Consider the following 24,274-nt stretch of genomic DNA (forward strand, 5'->3'; position numbering starts at 1 on the left):
CCCCTGCATCGGCAGGCGGACTCTCAACCACTGCGCCACCAGGGAAGCCCCATATCTTTTTATCTATCTCTTTTTTTGGCATTTCTCACATTCCACTTTGTGAGTATCACTTCTGAATGCATATTTTCCCAATTTCTAGACTAAATGAAAGTAGGGACTACATCAAATACAAATTTGTATGTCTTAAAGTACCAAGCACAGTGCCCAGAAGAAAGAACTCAATAAACACAAATGTAATGGACAAATAAATGTTAATTCTGCAAAAAGGTTAGTTCATCTTTAGTTCTCCTGCAGTGACTTCTTTTACCTGATAGTTTTAGCTTGGGGAATAATTCATCGTTAACTGTATGGGACACTCACATAAAACTGTCAATGAACTTGTCTTTTCCAGGATGAACTGGAGTGGTTATCCCTCTGCTCTGGTCCCAGGAAAATGAGTTTGAAGAAAAGTGCGCTTAGTAAGGGGTACTATGCACTCAATAATGAAATAATGGCCAACATTTACTGAATATTTCTCATATGCCAGGTACTGTGGTATCACTGTATGTGGATTGTCTCTGAATCCTTACAACCTTCTGAGGCATGCTGCTTTTTCAAGAAGGGAAAGGAACCTCTGAAAGACTGTCACTTGCACAATGTCTTACAGTTAGTGAACAGCAGCGTCACTTCAACAGAGGTTAGTAGAGATGGTCAAGTAAAGGATGTATACAGTCTCAAACACTCCTCATTATAAGCGCAATATTGCAATAAGCGGAATCTTTTTTCCTTTCTTCACACAAGAGACATTTCTGACGCTAACATCCATGAAAGGATGGATGCTAGTTCCACATTAACATCTGCCAAATTCCAAGAAGTTACTGGGAGGAGGAGGGAAGGAACGTGAAGAGCATTCGATGTGGTGAAGAGGACAGGAGCAGGCTTGGGAGTTTTGCGGACAAGATTCGAAGCCTCACTTCGTTCCTTATTAACCGTGTGATCTCGGGCAAGTCATTCTACTGGAGCCTCAGACCACCTCACCTCAAAAACAGACCCGAAATATCTACTTGGAAGGCCTACTTGAAAACAAGAGGTAACATCAACCAGGGTCTGCTAAGAGCGGGATTTCATGTTCCCTTGCAGCAGAGACAGGCATACCCAGGCTTGGACCCAGCGGGACCGCCCAGGGGGCGGGGCGCGTCAGGCTGCGGCGGGGCGGGGCCCCAGGGCTCAGGCCCGCCCCACGCCGCCCTCCCCCACTGCGCGGCGTGGCCCGTGCCTCGCGCCTGCTCGCTCTCCTCGCCGCCGACGCCACCGTGGCCCGCAGTCCGCCCCCAACCCCGCCGCACCTCACGATCTCCGCCTCCCCCTTGTCCCGAGACAGGGGATCGCGCCCCGCTGCCGCCCACCCCGCAGCGCCTCGCGCCTCACCTCACTTCGTTCCCCTCCTCCGCGCCGAGAAAACGCCAGCGGCGCGCGCGCCCTGGGCTTGCGTGCTCGCTCCCGCGCGGCGCAGGCGCGAGCGGGCCGCGCGCTCGCCGCCTCCGCCCAGTCCCCGCCCCGGCCGTCGCGGCTTCGGCGCGTGCCGCGCACCCACGGCCGCCCCTCCCTCCGTCCCCGACCCGGCCCTAGCCGCGCGCTATCGTCTGGCCTCTGGCAGAGGCCTTGGAGGCTGGGCCTTTGAGCAGCTTGTCTGAGTTTTGAGTCGGACCAGTAATCATTTTTCCCTGGGGGCGTGTTGCTGGTTGCCGCAGGCTTGCCGGTACGTGGTGCTGTTTGAACCGCTCCAGAGTGCGGTGAGCTGGAGCGGGCCAGTACTGCCCCGCTTTTGTGTTTTCTAACATTCCCACCCCTCACCTCTGTTGCATCCTCGAACAAAATCGAGGCTAAGGGACTGGGCCTAAGGACGGCGAGCGTTGGTCGCCTCTCGAAGCCGGGTCTTGCAGTGCTGCTCATGGATTAACCAGACTGCCTGAATGGTTTAAGGGTTCACAGGGTACGTTTGATTCAGATGCTTCTGGAACGTCGAAATTATCTTCTTTGGAAAGAACCATCCCCTCTTTGGGCTTCAGGGGCCCAGATTGAGGCGCAATGATGAGAGGATGTGGTGGTCCACTCTGATGTCAATCTTGAGGGCTAGGTATGTCCCAGCATCTCTTGTTACTACTAACTGTTATAATAGCTGCCATTTGTCGAGTATTTTCTGCATGCCAGGCATTGTACAAAAAGGAGGTTACATACATGGTCCCGTTTCATCTTGAAAAACAACCTTATGGGATAGACACTAATTATTTTCGTCCCCATTTTCCAGGTGAAAACCTTTAGACTCTGTCTTGTGAACAACTTGGGATCACACTGCTAGACCGTGTTGGGGAAGGGGGTTCAAACAGTAGTTAAGCTTAACCATCATGCTTATACATCTATTTAGATGTCTTTCTTTCATAAATTTGCCCAACCTCTTATATAATTCATTTACATTTTATGCCTGTGTGGCCTCTTTACTCATTTTTTAGTATCTGAGTCATACAAGTTCATACTAAAAAAAACAAAAAAAAATTAGAATATTTGCATGAGCAAAAGTAATGTGAAAACCAGCTCCCACCATGATAGTTAACATTTTGCTATACATTCTTTAGATATTTTTCTATGCTTCATGTCAATAAATTTAGAGTAGTTTTACATTTGATGTATTCTGAAAATCTATTCATTTATCAAATATTTGATGAGAAGAGTGTTCTAGGTGCTGGGAATTCAGCTGTGAATAAAACAAAGTCTCTGTCTCATAATAAGGGGGGAGATTGACATTAAGCAATACACATAATATATTACTAAATAATACCTAATGCCCAGTAATGTGGCAAGTTTTAAAAAAAAATAGGAGAAAGGGGATGCTTTATTAGATGGGGTAGACAAGGAAGTCCTCTTAATTGTAAGCAGAAATCTAATCATTAAATGAGGGGGGCAGCTGTGTGGATTTCTAGAGAGAAACTGTTCCAGGAGAAAAGAAATGGCAATTAAAATAGCCCTGACTGCTTGGCATGTTGGAGAAGAAGCAAGGAGAGCAGGGAGGGTGGAGCACAGCAAATTAAAGCAATAAGTTGGGTAACAGGCAGAAGCCAGATTGTATATCTGGTAAGCCATGTGGGGCTTTAGATTTTATTAGAATGTGATAGAATACCATGGAAGGGTTGAGAACAAAGGAATAATCAGATTTGTTTTAAAAGGATCACTCTGGCAGTTGTGTGGAGAATAGATAGTAGAAACATAAAAATTGCCCTTTAAATCATTAATCGTCCAACAGTTGTTCAACAGGTAGTTTATGAATATTGATGTTTCAGCTACACCTTTACAACACCTTCACCTCCACAAACAGAAAATGGGGTAAAACCTTTAGGACTTATCTTCATGTCTTTCTCATCTAAACTGAAAGTTTTTGAGTCTGGCTAGGGCATATATCCAGATCTGGACATCACGATTGTCAACAAACTGAATATGAGTCATCAATGTTGTACTGTTGTGGAAAAACAGTCCCACCTAATACTGGGATCTATTCATTAAAAACAGCATTCAAGCACCTGGAAATTACCCTTCCTCTTCAATTGATGTTAGGCCTTCATTAGAATTCTAAGCCCCAATTTAGTCATTCATTGTGCTTAAGAAAGATGTGGAGAAATGAAAATGCACCGTGAGGGTAAGGGTAACAGTGATTAAGGCAGTGTTTTTCTGGGTTTTTGCCTTCAGCAATGTGGTGGCATCAGACAAATTTGGAGGAGAAATGAAAGGTCTGTCTCAGATACCTGTTTTGCAATCTGAGTGGAAATGACATAAATGAATTTAGAGCTCAGAGGAGAGGCCAGGGCTAAAATGCTATAACCATATTAGAATTGTTTCTTTGGATGTGTGTCTTCTTTGCAACCTCAGTGCCCAGAAGTGCATCCTGGACAAATATTTGCAAAATGAGCAGGTAAAGGCAAAGGTATGGATGAAGTCACTCAGGCAAGGAAAAGAGAAGATGTCCAGGCTCTGTAATGTGGCTGCCATTGATTGTCTCCACATATCCCCACAGGCTCCCTCAGCTGCGTAGCTGCTGTGGTTAGAACCAGAAGTGCAGTTTCTGAGGCTTCCTGCCAGTGGAAATGACTATCTGCCATTTCTAGTTACTTGCTATGTCCTGAGTATGAAAGACTTTATAAACTTTACTTCGTCTAATATTTATTTTTCCTGTATCTGAAGTGGCTCTTTGTAGTTTGGTATACAAATATTCTTAAATTAAAAAAAATTTTAATTAATTTATATTTAAAATTAATTTAATTTTGGCTGCGTTGGGTCTTCGTTGCTGAGCGTGGTCTTTCTCTAGTTGCGGTGAGCGGGGGCTACTCTTCCTTGTGGCGCGCGGGCTTCTCATTGCAGTGGCTTATCTTGTTGCAGAGCACGGGCTCTAGGCATGCGGGCTTCAGTAGTTGTGGCACGTGGGCTCAGTAGTTGTGGCTCGCGGGCTTTAGAGCGCAGGCTCAGTAGTTGTGGCGCATGGGCTTAGTTGCTCCGCGACCTGTGGGATCTTCCCGGACCAGGGAATCGAGCCCATGTCCCCTGCATTGGCAGGTGGATTTTTAACCACTGTGCTACCAGGGAAGCCCCTTGGTATACAAATAGATAAAAACAAGAAGTCTAAAAGTCTAGCCATGCCTTCTAGGTTTCAACTTCCTCCCCTTTAAACTCTAAGATAACCCCAGTCAATGTAAATTAGCCAGAGATTTATGTCTGGGAGCAGAGCCCTTTGCTTTGCCAATTGCAGGGTCTCTTAAAGGCAAGGAGTTTCCTGTGATGCACTCAGTAGAGAGGACTTCATGCCCCAAAAGGCCTGAGCCTCAAGGATTGCAGCTCTTAGGGCTCAGCCCTTTGAGTTCACACACTAAGGCACTTTCACAGAAGCCCTGGGTCCACCATGGCCCAGCTCAGGACTGGTTCCAGCCTCCTCAGCCTCTGTTGCTGTCTCTTGCATTCAGAAGAATTGCCATCCTCTTGTCCCCATTCGCTCCCCACCCCATATCTTTCTCCTTTTGTGGCCACCCTAGTCAAAGGAGATAGTCAAAGGAAATCAATCCTTTTCTTTCCAGGAGTTTCCTAGATTGCTCTTTTAACTTGATCAACCTCAACCATGACCAGTCTGCAGAGGAAGGGTTGAAGTACTCTTGCTAAGCTACTTAAAGAAATGTAAGGTCTACATATAGCTATTTCTCCACACAGTGGCTTGACTGGAGTGCTTCTGCATAAGTAAGAGGGCCCTAAACATCTCAAAGATGAACAAGAGGGGGAAAAATTCTGCTAAAGGACCTTACTGCATCCCATTTTACAGATAAGGAAAAACGAGGCTCCGAAAGGTGAAACCACTTGCCCTAAGTCATTCAGTTACTAGGTAGTACAGCCAGAATTAAAATCAGGTCTGTCCAAATGTAACTAATAAACTCCCTCTGGCTATTCAAAGTGAAAAGTTAGCAAGTTTCAGGATTTTCATAATGCCATGGCCATTATGCCAAATTTTCATGACTCCAGCCCTTTGCTACCCATCTCCTCTGCCTCTTCCTCACCTTACTGACTTTTTTCTTTTTGGCCGCTCTGCGCGGCTTGTGGGATCTTAGTTCCCCGACCAGGGATTGAACCCGGGCCCCGGCAGTGAGAGTGCCGTGTCCTAACCACTGGACTGCCAGAGAATTCCCTCACTGACTTCTTTTTGATCTGCACAAAGCGCAGGATGTCTGTCTGTTGAAACAGCAGGCTTGGGGTAGAATCTAAAAGTTAGGTGAACCAGAAATGTATTGTTGCTGAGTGACTCTGGTTTATCAGGAAAATTTTAAATGCCTGCTAGGCAGCCTGGCTGTATGCCTTTCAGCCTGATGAACGAGGCCTCCACCTTTTGACCTTCAAAACAGGCTCCTAAAGTATTTTGCATCATTTGATGACAGTCTATACTCTTTTGAAACCAACAAGTGCCTAGTAAGTGTTTGAAATATGAATTGTAAGAAACTTGGCCCAGTTTAATATAATTGAAAAAGCATGTACTTTGAAGCCTTGCCTGAATTTAAATCCTAACTACCTTCAAGAATTTAGCAAACTATTATCTTTCTGTGTCTCTCTTCTCCTCATACGTAAAATGAAAATAATAATACCTAATTTATAAGAGTTTTATAAGGATATGATGATGTATGTGTAGTACCTAGTTCATGGTGGGAGTCAAATAAATTATAATTGTAGTTTTAATTTTAATTCTAGAAGTGCTTCAGAGTATGACCTTGGGGCTTTCTTAGAAGTGTTCTAGGCTAGGTTGGCCAGTGCTCAGCATTGGAATATTTTCATTATTTTAATCAAGAACTATCTACTGGAAACCTGTAGGCTTCCAAAACACCAAATTAAACAGAATTTTCTTTTGCTACCTGCTTCTTTAGCACCTTCCTCACTATACAAAACTAAAGAGAGTGTACATTATCTCACAGGTCATAGGGCAAATGCATAGTTGCAATCAAGGGTGAATAATCCAGGCTTACGTCAAATGCAGGACACGCTCAGGAGCTCTGTCTCATTTAATTGATGTAAATAGTGGACAGACTTATGCATTATGAGCAATTAACTGTAAGACTGTTCTATAGAGTGCTATTGTAATTAAATAAAACTTACAAGGTTAATCTGATGCATATTTAATGATATATGTAATTGTTATTGTGCTGCATGATAATCAGGCCTTAAATGTTTAGCTGTTTACATATGGCTGTAACTGGTTATTTTTACACAGCCAAACACATTTTTTAATGTTTACTCACTTTACTAATTTTCTGGAATCTATAATCATGCCAAGGACAGCAGTTTTCTCTGAAGCCCTTTACTATTTAATCATGCGCTCACACACACATGAACACACTCTTCAAAATGACACAGCAGTGTTGTCTCCCAACTTGGCACTAAAAACAGCTACTGTGCAAGGCTCTTTGTATATACTTTCTCATTTTAGTCCTTAAAAATCCCTTAAGGGAGGTGTTGTTACTCCCATTTTACTGATGCAGAAATTGACGCTCAGAGAGTATAAGCAGGCGGCATAGTAGAGATTCAAACTTCTATCCCCAACCTCTAAACTTTATACAACCTCAGAAGGTAATGGATCCCAGCAGAGATATGTCAAGTTTTTTCAGGAAATAGAATGGCTCCTGAGAAATACAGAGTATGCATACACATCCAAAGGGACAATGAGTCAGCCTGCAAGAGGGAGGGGTTAGTTAGTAATGGAAGAGTTGGAGCCTGTTGAAGCTGACTTTCTTGGGCCCGTTCAAGGAAGAGAGGCTCGGCCAATTAACTTCAAGCACAATCGCTCCAGTATTGGCTATTATAGAGATACTATATCAACCTAATGCCACTGGATATTTGAATTTTAGAACTAACTCCACTTATTCTAATTCCTTAAGAAAGAATCATATAGAGGTTAAACTAGTGTTTCTCAACTTTTTTTTTTTATCATTATTGCCAGCCCTAAAGAGCCTTTTTAGACATTTTTTTTTTTCTTAATTTGCTTTCCCGGATGAAGTTTTAAGACCACAGATATGCTAGCTGTATATCTGTTTATGTACTGTATGTATATCTGTACTTTATACATAAAAAGTAATATTGTTTTTGCTCCTCAAGAGTAAGATTTTTTTTTTCCTCCTTCATTGAGAGTGCACAGGTTAAACAATGATGCAGGAGTAATGCAGCTTCCTATATAGGCCTACCTTTAGGTTCAGATAGTTGTACAGAAGACAGTATTTCTGTACATGTGACTATTGTATTTCTCATTATAAATAAGTTGATAATTTTACGTATGAAAAAATCTGCTCCTAAATAATGGGACCATTCTCCATGCGTGGAAAATTTGGGTTTCTAAGCTTGTAAAACAGCCTGAGAGCTCTTCTGACAGACAGCCTGCTAGCCTTCCACAAGTCAACCTACAGAGCAAACCTTTTTATTTGAAACTTCTAGAGCATTCTTATGTGTTTATTCCTTCATTCCATAAATATTTATTGAGTCCTACTGTAGGCTGAGGTAGTAGGGATTCAACGACTAATCAGATAGTCTCTGCCCTCAAAAAGAAGCTCAGTGACTAGCTGGGGAGACAGATGGGCATGCAGATAATTACAATACAAGGTAATATGTGCTGTAACAGAGGTGTGCTAGGTACACTGTGGGCTCCAAGAAGAGACTGGCCAATTCTAAGGAGAATAAAGTAGTAGTTCTCTGGGAAGTGATGAGTTAAGTCTTGGAAAAGAGGGGGAAGAAAATTCCAAACAGAGAGATAAAATTATTCAAAGGTCAGAAGCATGAGCTAGCATGGCCAGTTTGGTCTGTGTGACTGGAGTACAGAGGGCAAGAAAGGAGGGCCACTGTTCATGAAGCTACAAGGTACACAGAGGTTAGACCATAGCGGGCTTTGGACGTTACTCCAGAGGCCATGGAGAGCCAGTGAGGCATTTTGAGCTGGGGAGTGGTGATGTCACTAATCTGGTTTTAGACCTATCTCTGGCAGTGATGTGGACTAATAAGTGGCAAAAGGAAAGGCCAGGAGTTTCAGAAGTCCAAGTAAGAGATGATGAAGGCTTGAGCTAACATGGTTGGAATGGGGAATGAGGAAGAATAAATGGATTTAAGGTGTTTAAGAAGTAATTGGGGGGAAATCCCTGGCGGTCCAGTGGTTAAGGCTCCACACTCTCACTGCCGAGGGCCTGGGTTTGATCCCTGGTTGGGGAACTAAAATCCCACAAGCCACGCGGTGTGGCCAAAAAAAAAGTAATGGGGGAATGGAGTAACTAAGGTGGTAGAATTAAAGATGGTTCTCAATGTCCAACTTGGTTGACTGGGTAGATGATGGTGTCACCAAGACAGGGACCATAGGGCTAAGAGCAGACACAAAGTAGAAAAGAGCAGGTTTTGTTCTGGGTACGTGGAGTTTGAGGTGTCTGCAGGTTGTACAGGTGACATTCCCTAGGCAGATTCCAAAGCTAAAGGAGAGCTCTGGGACAGAGACACAGATTAGGAAGTCAGCACAAATCTGGGAATTTTGAAACCGTGGGAGAGGATGAGATTGCCTGAGATCATTGAATGGAAGAAGAGAAAAGAAAGGTGAAGAGCAGAAACTTGGATGTCAACAACAGGTAAGATACAGAGGAAAACCCCATAGTCCAGAAAGGGAGAAGTAGATTGAAGAGACAGAAGTGGTAGTAAAGATGGGGGTGGGAAGTAGTCAACAGAGCATTGAGACCCTATAGGCCCTAAATAACTGAAAATATAGTGCTTCGCATGTAATTTAAAATAAAAATATTGAGAGTTCCCTGGCAGTCCAGTGGTTAGGACTTGGTGCTTTCACTGCTGTGGCCCCGGGTTCAATCCCTGGTCGGGGAACTAAGATCCTGCAAGCCGAGTGGCATGGCCAAAATAAATAAATAAATAAATCTTGAAAAAAATTAAAAATAAAAATATTATAAGCTGTAAAATATGTGTAAGGGAAGTCCAACAAAGTTCTGATTTTTCTATGGTGACCTCTTTGATTATATCTTCTTTATTATCATTATTTTGGTGCCCCTGATTGCTAGTGCCCTAAGTACATGTTTATTCACCTACTCAGTAATCTAACAATACAGCACTGAGAGTACATCAAGGAAAATGGATTAGTCAACAGTCCAAGTACTACAGAGAAGTCAAAGATAAAGGTTAAAAAGTGCTCATTGGAAAAAAAAAGTGCCAATTACTCTAGCATTTGGATAGACTTATATACTAGTGGAAGAGGAGTGAAAGTTCAGAAGTAAACCAAAATACATATAGGAATTCATGTATGATGAAGATGGGCTACTCAATAAATGGTGTGGACAATTGGATAACCATCTGGGGAAAAACTAAATGTCAGTCTATATCTCACACCAGGACAAACTCCAAATGGATTAAATATTTAAATAAAAATATAAAAATTGAAAACTATAAAAGTACTAAAAGAAAATATGAGAAAATTCCTTTATAATCTTGGCATGGGGAAGGAAAATCTTTCTAACTATGACTCAGAATACAGAAGGCATAAAAGGAGAGGTTAATAATTTGACCATACAACACTCAAAATTTCTGCAGAGTGAAATAACATGTTAAGCAATGTCAAAACATAAATATAAAATGGAAAAAAATGTTTGCAACTCATATCACAAAGAATAATCCTAATACAAAGAAATAGATAAGAAAGAGATCAGCCACCCAAGAGAAATATCAATGAAGGATATAAATTGACAGGGCTCATGTGTCGTGGTTAAGAGCATAGAGAGTAAGGCCAGTGACCTATATTGGAATCCTAGCTGTGTCCACTTCCTAGCCCTGTGACCTTGGGCAAGTCTCTGATCCTCAATTTTCTCTTCTATAAAATGCAGATAACTACAGCTACTTCAGAGGGTTAAGTGAGATGAAGGCCAGGCTGGTGCCTCATGGTAAAAAGAAGGAAGGACACAGAGAAGATGGGTCCTAAATTTCTGGTATCTGGGATCCTTGAAATAAAGAGATTCAGGGAAGAGAACCAATTCAACTCCCATCTGTCTCTTCTTTCATTAAGGGCAGTTATTTACTAAGTCCCTCTAAGTGTCAGACACAGCCCTAGGCTTAGGGACATAATGTAAATGTAAGCAAGACGGATGTGGTCCTTGTCCTCAACGTAGCACGCCTCTGTAAGTGAGGCGTCAATCAAATGCCACAAAAATACATTACAAACAGATGAATACCATGAAGGAAATGTGTACTATAAAAGGGTACAATGGGGGAATCTGGTGGAGTTTGGGAGGTCAAGGGGGACTCTTTTCTTTTTTCTTTTTTTGGCTGCGCCCCACGGCTTGCAGAATCTTAGTTCCCTGATCAGGGATTGAAGCCTGGCCACCGCAGTGAAAACGCCGAGTCCTAACCACTGGACCGCCAGGGAATTCCTAAGCGGGGCGGGGGGGGCGCTGGGGGGGATCTATTAAGGAGGTTCTTTTGAGCGAATATCTGAAAGATGAGTAGGTGTTAAATAGGCAAATAGTGAAGGAAGGGGAGGGTGAGATGAGGGAGTGGAAACAGTGTTCCAGGCAGAGGGGACAGTGTAGACCCTGAGAGAAGGAAGAAGGAAGCTAGGTCCACTGTGGCTGAAGCTAGAGTAAGGGGAAGAGTGAGGAGAGGTGAAACTGGAGAGGGGGGCAGGCTAGACTAGCGAGGCCCTTGACAGTCTTAAAAAAATTTTTTTATTGTGGTTTAGTTGAATAACATTGGCAATCATTAAGCATTTTGGGTTTTGTCTTGATAGCAGTAGGAAGTCACTGATGTTTTTTAGCAGAAGAGTAACAAGATCTAATTTGCATTGTGGAAAGCTCATCCTGGCTGCAGGGTGGAGAACTGTGTGCAGATTGAAGCTAGGTAGGAGAGTCGCCACGGGGAGACAGACTCAGGGGCTGTGGTAGTTCAGACCTGTGAGATGCTCCCTGGCCTACCTGTTTCCCAGAGTTACTTTAGCAGGAGACAAAACTTTTATTCTTTTTTTTTTTTTTTTTTGTGGTACGCGGGCCTCTCACTGCCGTGGCCTCTCCCGTTGCGGAGCACAGGCTCCAGACGCGCAGGCTCAGCGGCCATGGCTCACGGGCCCAGCCGCTCCGCGGCATGCGGGATCCTCCCGGATCGGGGCACGAACCCGTGTACCCTGCATCAACAGGCGGACTCTCAACCACTGCGCCACCAGGGAAGCCCAAAACTTTTATTCTTATTGTACATAGTAGATGTGCATTATGTGTTAGCTCTTATTATTATCTACAGTTAGAGATAAAAGGCTTAAAATTAATCCACCAGGAAGAACTGAGTATGTTGGAGTGAAAGGATTTCATGGAAAGTATAGATACGGGAATCAGATGATTTCGTTTAGATGGAAAGGAGGGAGCTAAAAGGGTAAACAGGGTTACCACAGCAGAAAGGAGAGGAGGCCAGACAGAAATCTCTAATGTGATGCTGCTCTGGCACATGGGCTGTCTGTTCTGCCAAAGTTCATCTGCCTTGTGCTTAGACAAATAAATATGTTAGGCAGAGATACTTTATGGCTTACTCTGGAGAGCTGGAAAACAGGCCCAGGAGTTTAGATATTGCTACAGGTTGTACTTCTTTTCAACACCATGGAGTCATTATAAATGCTTAAGAAAGCAATATCTGAATAAATCACTCTGAAATTGAACCTGTGCATTACTTAGCTGGCTTAATTTCAGAGTAAGACAATAACAAATACTAGCAGTTTTTTGAGAGCTGCTCATTTCTCTTCCTGCCATAAAGAATTGAATCGGGTTGGAACAGGCTGACAACCCAGCTACCTTATTTTGTCATGTAAGTATTGACAAAGCAGAGTCCTTCAAGGTGGGAGTCCTTGAAGTCCTTCTAAGGAATATGTTCAGTTTCCTGGGACTTTGAAACATAAGTCCAATAGCTTTTTAGCCATAGAAGTCAAAATGGAAACAGAATCTTGGAGCCAAAAGGCACTCCCAGAGCTTCAGAGCCTGCAGGTGTTTATTTATGTGTAAATCAGCTTTGAGGAATACGTTTTATATTAGAAATATACTTTTGATAGTAAATGTTTCAGAGACAGAGGATTAGTGTTCAGGAATATCACCAGGAATACAGGACTTCCACAACTCAATAAAAAAGGCTAACAACACAATAGAAAAAAAGGGAGAGGTTATAAGCAAGCAAGAGAAAACCTGAAGGCAAATAAATATATAGAAAGATGCTCAACCTCACCGTTAAGCAGGAAAATGCACATAGGAACAACAATGACACACTACTTCATAGCCATCAGACTGGCAAAAATTTTAAAGTCTGAGATTTCCAAGTTAGGGAGGAGGTGGAACTATAGGGACTCTCTTTCCTGCTGGTGGGAATGTATTTGCTACAACCAATTCGGAGGACGGTATGCAGTCTAGCAAAGTTGATGGTGTATGTATCCTCCAACCCATGAATTCTACTCCTTGGCATATGTCCTAGACATAGACATGTCCAAAAAAGTTCATAGTAGAAGAAATAAATTAAACTGCTGATATTATCATATGTATAGTTTATAAGTCTTCAAAATAGTGTCTCTCATGTTGGATGTCTGATTCCTCAAGAGAGCAATAAAGACTTTACCCTATAACCTGTGCTGTTTATTCTTCTTTTCCAGTACATTAGGGAGCAGAAGTGACCTGAATAAATCCTTGGCGAGTCATGTGGGCATCATCTTATTCTGTGAAGACCATGACAGTATACCCCTAAACATGTTCTTTGCCACCCTATTTCAAGTATTAGAAAATAGACTTGAAAATAGGACAAAATTTGGCTGCTATGAATTATTTTTTTCCTTTGGGGCAGTATTACAGGCTTAACATTTGTTTATGTTTAATTATTTATATGCACTGCTTTTTTCAGAGGATGACTTTAGCAACTTTAGCCACTGGGTGGAGCAAATTCATAAGAGTCTGGTGAAAGTTTTTGTACTACAGACTGAGGTGCACCAAGTAAAGGAGGGTCAGCCTGTGAAAAGCCTTCTGGTGATTGAAATTTATGTCCTATAGACATGGATTCAAGGAGTGCAGATTAAGAGAAATTTTTTGTATTGGATCACTGGCAAGTCGGGTCAGTGAAAAAGGGAAAGAAAAAGAAGGAACGGAAAAAGAAAAGTGTTGGAAAAAGAAAAGCATTGGAATAAGGAGCAGGAAGAGAAAGATGAAGAGACAAACATGAGAGAAAAGAACGTAAGTCTAGAGAGATGAATTCAAGTGTTACCAACAATTGCAGGTTGGGCCCTCGTTGGTTTGCATGCACTTGGTAACCAATAGCAACTTTGATGTAAAAGTAAAGATTACCTCATTTTCTTCTAGAAAGTCAGTTATGCTACCCTCAGCTATCCATTTAGTGGTGTGACATCATCAGTAATTTCTTTGAATGTCTACTATGAGCATAGTGCTTTGTTGAATACAAAGTAATGTAGAGAAATAAAAGTTAACACAGTCGGGACAGGCTTCAAGCAGAACTAGGAAGTATACATAAAAAGAGCAACTTGAGGCAGCATGAGGGCCAGGTGTGAACTCTGGGAAAGGAATCCTTTCTGAGAATGCAGGGGAAGAGTGGAGGCAGGAGGGGAGGATCAGAGTGTAAGGGAAGGAAGGCCCATAAGACCATCAACCTGAACAGGGCAAAACAAAGAAGGGCTCCTGACTGCTAGTCCTAAGTACACATAGCAACTCTTCCTTGGAAAATGGCTAGTTTGGAACATAATGTAGGAAAAGTGCTCTAGGTCAGAATCTACTGGACTGTGCTTAAAGAGTCCAAAATAAGAGGGAGGGAGGGGTGGGGAGAAAAACGTGTAGGGCTAGAACCACCTTAGGTCCCTCTGGTTAGTAACCCCTTGCACTAGCCTGGGTGTGCAGAGAAAGAGGGACGCTGGCAGCCTGCTCAGGCCTGTCAGAGACCCAGAGAGGCCTAGGTCACTTTGATTTTTTTCTTTTTTTTTTGCGGTACGCGGGCCTCTCACTGCTGTGGCCTCTCCCGTTGCGGAGCACAGGCTCCAGACGCACAGGCTCAGCGGCCATGGCTCACGGGCCCAGCCGCTTCGCGGCATGTGGGATCCTCCCGGACCGGGGCACGAACCCGCGTCCCCTGCATCGGCAGGCGGACTCTCAACCACTGCGCCACCAGGGAAAACCTGATTTTTAAAAAAATTTTATTTATTTATTTTTGGCTGTGTTGGGTCTTTGTTGCTGTGCGCAGGCTTTCTCTAGTTGCGGTGAGCGGGAGCTACTCTGCTGCGGTGCGCGGGCTTGTCACTGCGGTGCTTCTCTTGTTGCAGAGCACGGGCTCTAGGCACACGGGCTCCATAGTTGTGGCTCACGGGCCCTAGGCACGCGGGCTCCGTAGTTGTGGCTCGCGGGCTTAGTTGCTCCACGGCATGTGGGATCTTCCCAGACCAGGGCTCGAACCCGTGTCCCCTGCATTGGCAGGTGGATTCCTAACCACGGCGCCACCAGGAAAGCCCGGTCACTTTGATTGTTCAAATCACAGGTTGATCTTAAAAAATGAAGAAATGGCAAAACAAATATAAAATTGTGTATTTTAAGTGCTTCCTTTGAATAAAGTCCTGCTTTTAACACATGCACAAATACAACTATTTACTGAATGTCATTTTGCAATACCATCAGAAGTTTAAATTGCAGGTGTCTGTGAATGTGCTTTCTCTGCCCTAAGCAACTACCTCCCTTAATCTTTGGGCCTATCAAAAAGTATTGGGGTGACTCAGACTCTTAAAAAAGGTAGAATGACTTTCAGTCCTCTCCAGCCTAAGACTTGAAAAAAACACAACTTCATACTTGTGCTAACTGGAAATATGGTAGTAATATATTAGCCAAAAGAGGGAGACAGATTTAAAATGGTATGAAGAGTATCGTGGTGTTTGTGTAACATATGTATCTTTTTTATGTATATGTGTATATACTTATAATCTGTAAAGAGATATATCAAAGTGTTGATAGTGGTTATCTCTGGGAAGAAGGATTAGCTATAAATTTTTTCTTTTATTCTTTTTACTTTCCAGTATTTTCTAAACATTTTGATAATGAGGATGTACTTTAATAATCAGAAAAACAATGTGTGGTAACTTAATGAGAAAGAATTTGCAGTTAAAAACCTTGCTGACTAGTCACTTCCCAGAGGAATAATTGGCTTCGCCATAGAAATGGCGTTTTATCGAGTTGAGTCTATAGCTCAGTCTATAGTGGTGACAGGGAGTATTGTGCCCTGCTGTGAAGTGATCTGCAGAGAACAGACTTGAGGACACGGGGCGGGGCAAGCTGGGACAAAGTGAGAGAGTAGCATTGTCATATATACACTACCAAATGTAAAATGGATGACTAGCTGCTGCATAGCACAGGAAAATCAGCTCAATGCTTTGTGATGACCTGGAGGGGTGGGATAGGGAGGGCGGGAGGGAGACGCAAGAGGGAGGGGATATGGGGATATATGTATACATGTAGCTGATTCACTCTGTAGTACAGCAGAAACTAACAACATTGTAAAGCAGTTATACTCCAATAAAGATGAATGAATAAATAAACAAAGAGGATGTCTGTAGGGAAAAAAAGAATAAAGGTCACTTCCCAAGGTCCACCTGGGCATTCTCCCTTCCCTTCTGCTCTCTCTCTTGTCTTTTAGTTTTCAAAGATCTCCACTGGTAAGAGAATACAATATTCAAAATTGTTAACTGATTAGGGAGTCAGAAAATCCTCAAAGAGACCTTGCTTTGGCTGGGGAAACAAGTCCCCAAAGCAAAATAAACAATTTCCATTCCATCGGTGAATCTCTATAAAGAAAAGTCACTGTACATGTTACCCAAATTATATTCTTGCAGTAGAGCTAATGAGTGTAGACTCTGCCACAGGTTTTAACTCCTGTTTCTGGATTAAAGGAAAGGACATTCTCTGGTGGATAAAGCCTGGGAAGGTGGGGATGAATGTAGGTATCAGTCCTAGACTAAGAGCTTTAAGTATGGAATGTTTTTAATCATCCTCCCTAGTGGTCTTGGGAAGGAGCAGGGGTTTTTCCCCCTATTTCATGGTTAGACTGAGCCACAGATGGCAGGATAAACTGGAGGTGATGCTGTGAATCAGTGGAGGGTGATACTCATTTATTCAAATGCCAGCCTCAGTGGTCTTTCCTCTCCACCTAGCATATTTTCAAAGCATGCTCTGTGGAACTTTAGGGCACCTAGAGGATCTCTAGGGCTTCCTTGAAAACTATCATCATCCATGCTTGGTTCCATCTCTTCTAGGGTTAGCTTGAATATCAAATCAGGGCTTAAGGCTAGATGTTGTACCTTTTTGGACAGTACTTAAAGTGAAAGAAAGGAGGATATGATTTGTATATGTTGTTGTTGTTACCAGAGAATTAAGAAAACAATTACTTAGGAATAGGCACATTTCACCAAAATGAAATGGAATGGTTTCAGACGCATGAAAAGAATCAGGACAACACCCTTTGTATCCCTCATGCCAGTCCCTTTTTCACTGAAACTCTGTTTTAAGGTCAGCTGTTTCATGCCACCATTATAATAAAAACATTTCCAAAATGCAGTTTTTAGAACACAGGTTTGAGTAGTAATTTTGAATTTGTAAGATTAGTTGGGGACTTCCCTGGTGGCGCAGTGGTTAAGAATGCGCCTGCCAATGCAGGAAACATGGGTTCAAGCCCTGGTCTGGGAAGATCCCACATGCTGTGGAGCAACTAAGCCCATGCGCCACAGCTACTGAGCCTACGCTCTAGAGCCCACGAGCCACAACTCCTGAGCCCGTGTGCCTAGAGCCCATGCTCTGCAACAAGAGAAGCCACCACGGTGAGAAGCCTGTGCACCGCAATGAAGACCCAATGCAGCCAAAAATAAAATATAAATAATTAATTAATTAATTTAAAAAAAGATTAATTGTTGCAAAAATTCACTGTTAGGTAATACTCAATTAGCTTAACATTGAAAGTATTGATATATTAGTTGGCAGTTTTTTACTTAACATGTTTAGAAAATTTCTCAAATAAGACAATTTATATTGGTAAAACAAGTATAATATTCTTTGATACACAAAATAGATTGTAGATGTCTCGTTTCATTGTCAGAAGTCATGTGCATTGTAATCCGTAGTTTTGAGTTTTATGCAAAATTATAATGTTTAAGTGAAAATCTAATTTCATAATAAATTCTATAAACTGAGCCTTTCTTAAACTTACCTCTTGGCTGAGGTAAGGGAGAGGAAGAAACCACAGCTAAGAAATACAATAAAATATTGCATTGAATATTAAAATAAAAGCCAGCTGTTTCACTTTCTCACCAAACTCTTATTTAAGTAAGTCAGACTTGACTTATAGCCATGCCTCTGTGAGAAAGAGCACATAATCATGTTGCTCTGGAATCCTTGTTCAGAATGTCTGCAGCTCACTGTGATGGTAAGCTATAATGTCAGACCAACTTTAGGAATTCTGGATTATCAGCAGACCTTGTCTGGATCCTATTTGTTTTTGTTTGTTTGTTTTTGTCTTTTGGCTGCTCTGCACAGCTTGCAGGATCTCAGCTCCCCGACCAGGGATTGAACCCAGGCCACAGCAGTGAAAAGTGCCGAGTCCTAACTACTAGACCACCAGGGAATTCCCAGTCTGGATCCTATTTGTATGCAGTCCCTAAGCGCTTTGGGGATGAGTCACGAGGAGGACTTTTGGAAAGCTTAGGGTCACGTTCCCTTCCCCGGTGTGTAGAGAGCTGCATGTAGTGGCAGAGGCTAAGTCATAAAGCCCTATGAATGCCAGCCTGGGAAAACAGGAGCCCCACCCTCAGCTGGCTGAGAGCCAGTGCGCGTGAGGTCAGCAGAGAGGACAATCGAGGACTTGGTGAATGTGCCACACCAAGGGCTTCTTTGCTCAGTTCCTTGGAGGCTGTGTTTAAACCTTTTGTCAAAGAGAGTAATGGGTCCATTCATAGTGCTTAGAGGGAAGACTTTTTGTTTTCATTTGATGGGGTGAAAAAAATATCCATTTTTTTGTGGGATTACCAAGTGAATTTCAGAGGCTTGTGGCTAAGTCAGTAGCAAAGGCATGAGAGTAACTCTGGAGCCTAGGCTTCCCCCTCACTGGCCTGGCATTACTGTCTGATCGTAATGTCCCTGCTGAAGATACGAGGGTAAGATTGGCAAGAATCTGCCCATACTGATTAATAGTAGGGAGAAGACAATGTAGTATCTTTCATTCAGTGTGTGAGGCAGAGCAGAACTTGTCAGAAGTATGTCTCGTGGACCACAGTGATCTCTGCAGCTTTCTTGGGGCTTGATGATTTGGGAGCATCTTGTCCAACCTAGAGATTTAAAGGAAATATGAAAGATAAAGAAGGATGCAAATGGGTATTTCTTAATGTACCAACAAAGAGATAGCTTAGTACAAAACCCCGTGTAACTCCAAGTTCACATCATTTCGCCTTTGTTACCCATCAATTCTAGGAAAAGTTATTGTGCTTTACACTGAGAAAGTATCAGCAAAGTGCACTTATGTATGAGAACCTGCAGTTTGTTGGAACCAATAACGTCCTAGTAAACAGCCCAGCCATCCCTTGTTTGACCGATTTGCCTTGAATGGAAAGGGCCCTAGATGTGCAGCTACTTTGGATCCCAGATGCACAGGGATTCTACTTCATTCCTGGAATCAGGCCCAAACAATCTTACTCTGTTTGAGTAGGGGCAAAGATCTGGGTCAATGTGGACCAAATATTTTTTACTAATCCCATTCCACTCTCATTATACCGTGCCCCATCTGATTTTGTATGTACTTTCCAAATGCTTAACTGTTATGAACATAGACTCCAAGCCTCTTGAAGGCAGGGAACTTGGCACATAGAAGGCTTTCAGTAAAATTTTGTGGAAGATATGAATAACCCAAAAAATCCAGTATAGGAATTAAAAGACCTGAATTTTAGTTCTGTTTCCACTAGGTGTGTGACCATGGGAAAGTCAATAACCTTTCTAAGCCTTAGTTTAAGTATCAGTAAGATGTAGATACCTGCCCTAGCTACTTCCCAGGATTTTTATGAGGCTCAAATGAGGCAGTGTGTATAAAATTTCTTTTTTAAAATTAATTCCTTTATCATTTAGTAGCTTATTTTGTTAATGGGAGAAATTCCATCAGAGTTGCTGTTACATGGCTTCTTCTAATTCTGGACTAGACTTTTTAGTCCCCTTCAAGCCTATTTCTTTCAATGTTCAGTAGAAATGATAATGTTGATTGCATTAAAGAACTAAAAATACACTAAATTATAGAATTATACTAATTTACATGGGCTCATCATCTAACATTAGCAGAAACAGGATTATAGAAAATATGAACTTAGACCAGAGATGACAAATAAATTGGCATTGGATACCTAAAGCACTGTGATAAAAAAGATTGATGCCATGCCTGGATGGAAAGAGTGCCATGCTTGATTTTTTTAAATTGAGATTTAATTTTCATATAACATTGTGTAAGTTTAAGGTGTCCAGCGTGTTGATTTGATGCATTTATAAATTGCAGTGTGATTACCACGGTAGCTTTAGCTAACATCCCATCACGTCACATAATTATCATTGCTTTTTTGTGGTAAGAATGTATAAGATCTAGTCTCTTAGCAGTTTTGAAGTATACAATATGGTGACTGTAATCTCTATGCTGTGCATTAGACCTCTGGAATGTATTCGTCTTCTAGTTGCACTCTGCTTGATTATTATTATCATTATTATTATTTTTTTTTGGCTGCATTGGGTCTTCGTTGCTGCACACGGGCTTTCTCTAGTTGCGGTGAATGGGGGCTACTCTTAGTTGCGGTGCGCGGGTTTCTCATTGTGGTGGCTTCTCCTGTTGTGGAGCATGGCTCTAGGTGCGTAGGCTTCAGGAGTTGCAGCACATGGGCTCAGTAGTTGTGGCTCACGGGCTCTAGAGCACAAGCTCAGTAGTTGTGGCGCACAGGCTTAGTTGCTCCGCGGCATGTGGGATCTTCCAAGACCGGGGATTGAACCCATGTCCCCTGCATTGGCAGGCGGATTCTTAACCACTGCGCCACCAGGGAAGTCCTCTGCTTGGTTATTGATATGTGAAGTTGACATGGAACTAAAGAGTGTGTCCCATCCTGGACTATATAATCTTTGAGACCCATTCTCAGTGCTGTAATTCTACAAAAGTGGCCACCTTCTTTAATTTAAAAAAGTATTGGAGGGCTTCCCTGGTGGCGCAGTGGTTGGGAGTCCGCCTGCCGATGCAGGGGACGCAGGTTCGTGCCCCGGTCCGGGAAGATCCCACGTGCCGCGGAGCGGCTGGGCCCATGAGCCATGGCCGCTGAGCCTGCGCGTCCGGAGCCTGTGCTACGCAACGGGAGAGGCCACAACAGTGAGAGGCCCGCGTACCGCAAAAAAAAGCAAAAAAAAAAAAAAAAAAGTATTGGAGACCTCATCTCTTTGCTTCAGTGGGTTTTTAGATGTAGAGAAGGCACCCATCACTTTCTTGTATTCAAAGGCTGCGTCCATTCCTGGTGGGAAAACTATTTAAAGCAGCCATGCTGAGGCGGTGGTGTGGTGTCTGACTTACACACTAAAGTGCAATATGGATTTATAATCCTGCCAGGAAACCCTAGGGCAGGGAAGAAAGAAGGTGCTTTGCCAAGTATTCAGGCTGTGTTCAAGTGTGGTGGTTCCTGAACTGTGTTGTATGTCAGAGTTACCCAGGGGAAGGGAACTGTGTTGTATGTCAGAGTTACCCAGGGGAAGGGATGGAGATGTAGGTTGTGGGCTCTGAAGCTCTTAAAATTTCAGGGACCCTTTTTAAAGAAAAAGAATACAAATTTTAAAAATACAAAATTGGATACAAAGCCTTTGTGCAGGTCCCGTGGGTCCTGAGTTTAAGCTTCATTAATTTCACAGTAAATCCACCTCTACTTAGGGAGCTTGTTAAAAATCTAAAAAAAAAGGGGGACTTCTGTGGTGGTCCAGTGAAAAAAAATCTTAAAAATAAGATTCCTGGTCCCACTCTAGCCATTCTGATTTATTATATCTGATGCCCAGAAATAGCTATTTTCAATAAGTACCCTATTGTATTATGACCCTGCAGATGTTAAGAAAACAGTAGTACAAATACCTGCCCATTTCCTGACACATAAAAGAATTACCCACATTTGCTGCATAATTAAAGCAGCTTCCTGTCTCCCAGGATTTATATATTAACCCCATTTTCTCTAGGCAAATAACAGTAGCCATACAGAGAACACTTTCCTTTTTGGGCTGTCAGTCTGGGATTCAGCTACACCAGGTTGCTGGCCTTCCTTTCTTTGCCTTCTCCCCAACCTCTGGCATTGGCATAGCTCTCTGGCTCCTAGGCATTGACTCTGAAGGGAGAAAATGACTGGTATTAACTTCAGGTGGCTGCTGTGCATCTGATTATCTTCCAAACCTCATATCAGGCCATTTAAAGAAAATCATCTCTCTTGTTTTTTTTGGCTGTGCCACACGGCTTATGGGATCTCAGTTTCCCAGCCAGGGATCGAACCCGGGCCTGGCAGTGAAAGCATGGAGTCCTAAGCACTGGACCGCCAGGGAATTCCTGAAAATCATCTCTTCTAAGGAAAAAGAAAATATACATTCCTATTGGCTCTATCCTCCCTAGAGAATGTACAAGTACAGCAGAGGAAAGGAACTTGCATTTAGCAAGCACCTCTACGTGCCAGGGGCCTTTCCCACAGAATCTCCATTAAACTTCATAACCACCATGAGAGGCAAATATCATTAGTCCCATTTTAAAGATGAGGCAGCTGCGGTTGGAGAAGGCAAACACCTTTCTCAAAGCCACTCAGCTAGTGAGTGTAGAGTGGCAGGTGTGTCCAGACTCCAAAGTCTGTGCTTTTCTCATTATGCCAGCCTGCCTCTGGGACAGGAGGTCTTTATAGATCAAGCCCAAGGACCCAGTACATCAGCAAACTTACAGGGCCTGGGGCTTCAAAAATGACGAACACTGTAATGGCAATTCCACTGAGCAAGGTGACTGCAATCAGAAATTTGACCACGATGCTCCAGGTCTGCCTCTTCTCTAGGTCCTCATCTGTGTCTAAAAGGAGAGAGAGGAATAAAAAAGGGAGAAAAGAGAAGAACTTGAGAGAAGGAGGAGATTGACCTTTTGACTTGAAGGTCTCCTGGCTCACAAGATGAATAGAGGCCCAGCCTGCTTCAGAGACAGAGGCTGAATTTCCAGTTCAGAGTCAGGGGTGGGGTGGGCATCGTGGGCTCTGCTCTAACCTCCTTTGCAGTCTCTTCCCAGAGTCCCCTTTACTAGGATTTGGAATTTTTCCATGATCAAGTAGGATTGATTCTTGCACTGCTTTCACGGAAAGAAAAGTTACGCAAGGGAGTCTGTCACCAGCAGCCCTCTCAGGGTCTCTGTCCTTTTGCCCCGACACACACACTGTATGGGATTAGCAAATCACCTTTCCTATGCTCTTCTCAATTTAGTGGGGCATATGAGGTACAGAGGTAAATTGCCATTGTTTTTGGGTCACAAGCCAAATTTGGGGACAAATGGCTCATATGCATCTTGTTATTACTAATCTCATATTTATGTTTCTCCTGTTGGAACTGGGATGTAACCCAAACTGAAATCTTACAGAATTTGCGTCCTGGCCAATTTAGGGAGGGCTCTTTGCAAAAACAATGCAGGTGAAAACATGCTTCTTGGTTGTTGTCATCACTGTAGCGAGTGCTTAGAGTTTAAATGTCGCTTCTCTATTCGCACAATGGCTGGAATTACCCACCAAACCAATACCCTTTACGCTGTCCCCAAATCTGGCTACAAGGTGAGCTCACTTGTGTGGAGGTGAAGGATTATTAATAGTGTCAAGCTACAGACATTTCTGGGACCTTCTTTATAGAGAAGCTGATTCTTTTTCCATAAGAAATGGAGTGATTTTCTAATGCAAACTGTGTGTAACTTCTCAACCTCCAGGAAAATTGTAGGAGACCCAGGCAGATGTTGGGACTGAAAATGTTTCTTTTTTTTTCCATTCTTGTCTCACCTCTACTTATTCTGTACCTTGTTTCAGAGGACTAGAAAAATCATCAATCCTTGTAGTTTTCTCTCCTTTTTTCCCAGGAGTTACGAAGGTGGTAGTGGTGGGGAAAGTCTCTGATGAAGCCCCCATCACTGGATAGACCTTACACTGGGAGATCCCTGGTAAAAAAAAAGCTATAAAACAAGAAAGAAACAATGAAAGGACAACTCAGAAAACTTCATCCTGCCTTTGATTTCACCTGACAAAACCCTAGCTCTACCCAGCTGATATAAACTTCTAACTGTGGTCCTATCGATCTGTCCATAGGTTTAAAGTGTGGGCCTTAATAATGCCAAAGAATAAATGAGGATAGAGATACTAATGAGATATGGATTAAATTCCCATGGTGCCTTTGACTAATGTAAGTTCAGAGTGAAGGAGTATGGCCATACTCGTAAGGGCATAATGATAATAAGGATGGAGGGTGTAGCACCACTGAAAGTTTCCTTCTTTAAAAAAGATGGCTCCTGGGGCTTCCCTGGTGGCGCAGTGGTTGAGAGTCTGCCTGCCGATGCAGGGGACACGGGTTCATGCCCCGGTCCGGGAGGATCCCACATGCCGCGGAGCGGCTGGGCCCGTGAGCCATGGCCGCTGAGCCTGCGCATCCAGAGCCTGTGCTCCGCAATG

At 43.0% G+C, this 24,274-nt stretch overlaps 2 protein-coding genes across 3 annotated transcripts in view; both read right to left on the minus strand.

Moving 5' to 3' along the window:
• Positions 1 to 1,476, minus strand: part of LOC129391347 (transcriptional adapter 2-alpha-like) — a 24,013-nt gene extending 22,537 nt beyond the window's left edge. For both annotated transcript variants that reach the window (XM_055090400.1, XM_055090399.1), the window contains exon 1: positions 1,408 to 1,476. The gene's annotated coding sequence lies outside the window, so the exon portion shown is untranslated. The remainder of the gene's footprint in view (positions 1 to 1,407) is intronic.
• A 17,332-nt stretch (positions 1,477 to 18,808) lies between these two features.
• Positions 18,809 to 24,274, minus strand: part of C14H17orf78 (chromosome 14 C17orf78 homolog) — a 10,751-nt gene continuing 5,285 nt past the window's right edge. The window contains 4 exon segments of the mRNA XM_024127794.1: positions 18,809 to 18,886; positions 21,818 to 21,934; positions 22,529 to 22,650; positions 23,644 to 23,781. Coding sequence (XP_023983562.1) covers positions 18,809 to 18,886; positions 21,818 to 21,934; positions 22,529 to 22,650; positions 23,644 to 23,781 — 455 coding nt within the window.

The sequence above is a fragment of the Physeter macrocephalus genome, chromosome 14 (assembly GCF_002837175.3).
Source record: "Physeter macrocephalus isolate SW-GA chromosome 14, ASM283717v5, whole genome shotgun sequence".
Classification (NCBI taxonomy): domain Eukaryota; kingdom Metazoa; phylum Chordata; class Mammalia; order Artiodactyla; family Physeteridae; genus Physeter; species Physeter macrocephalus.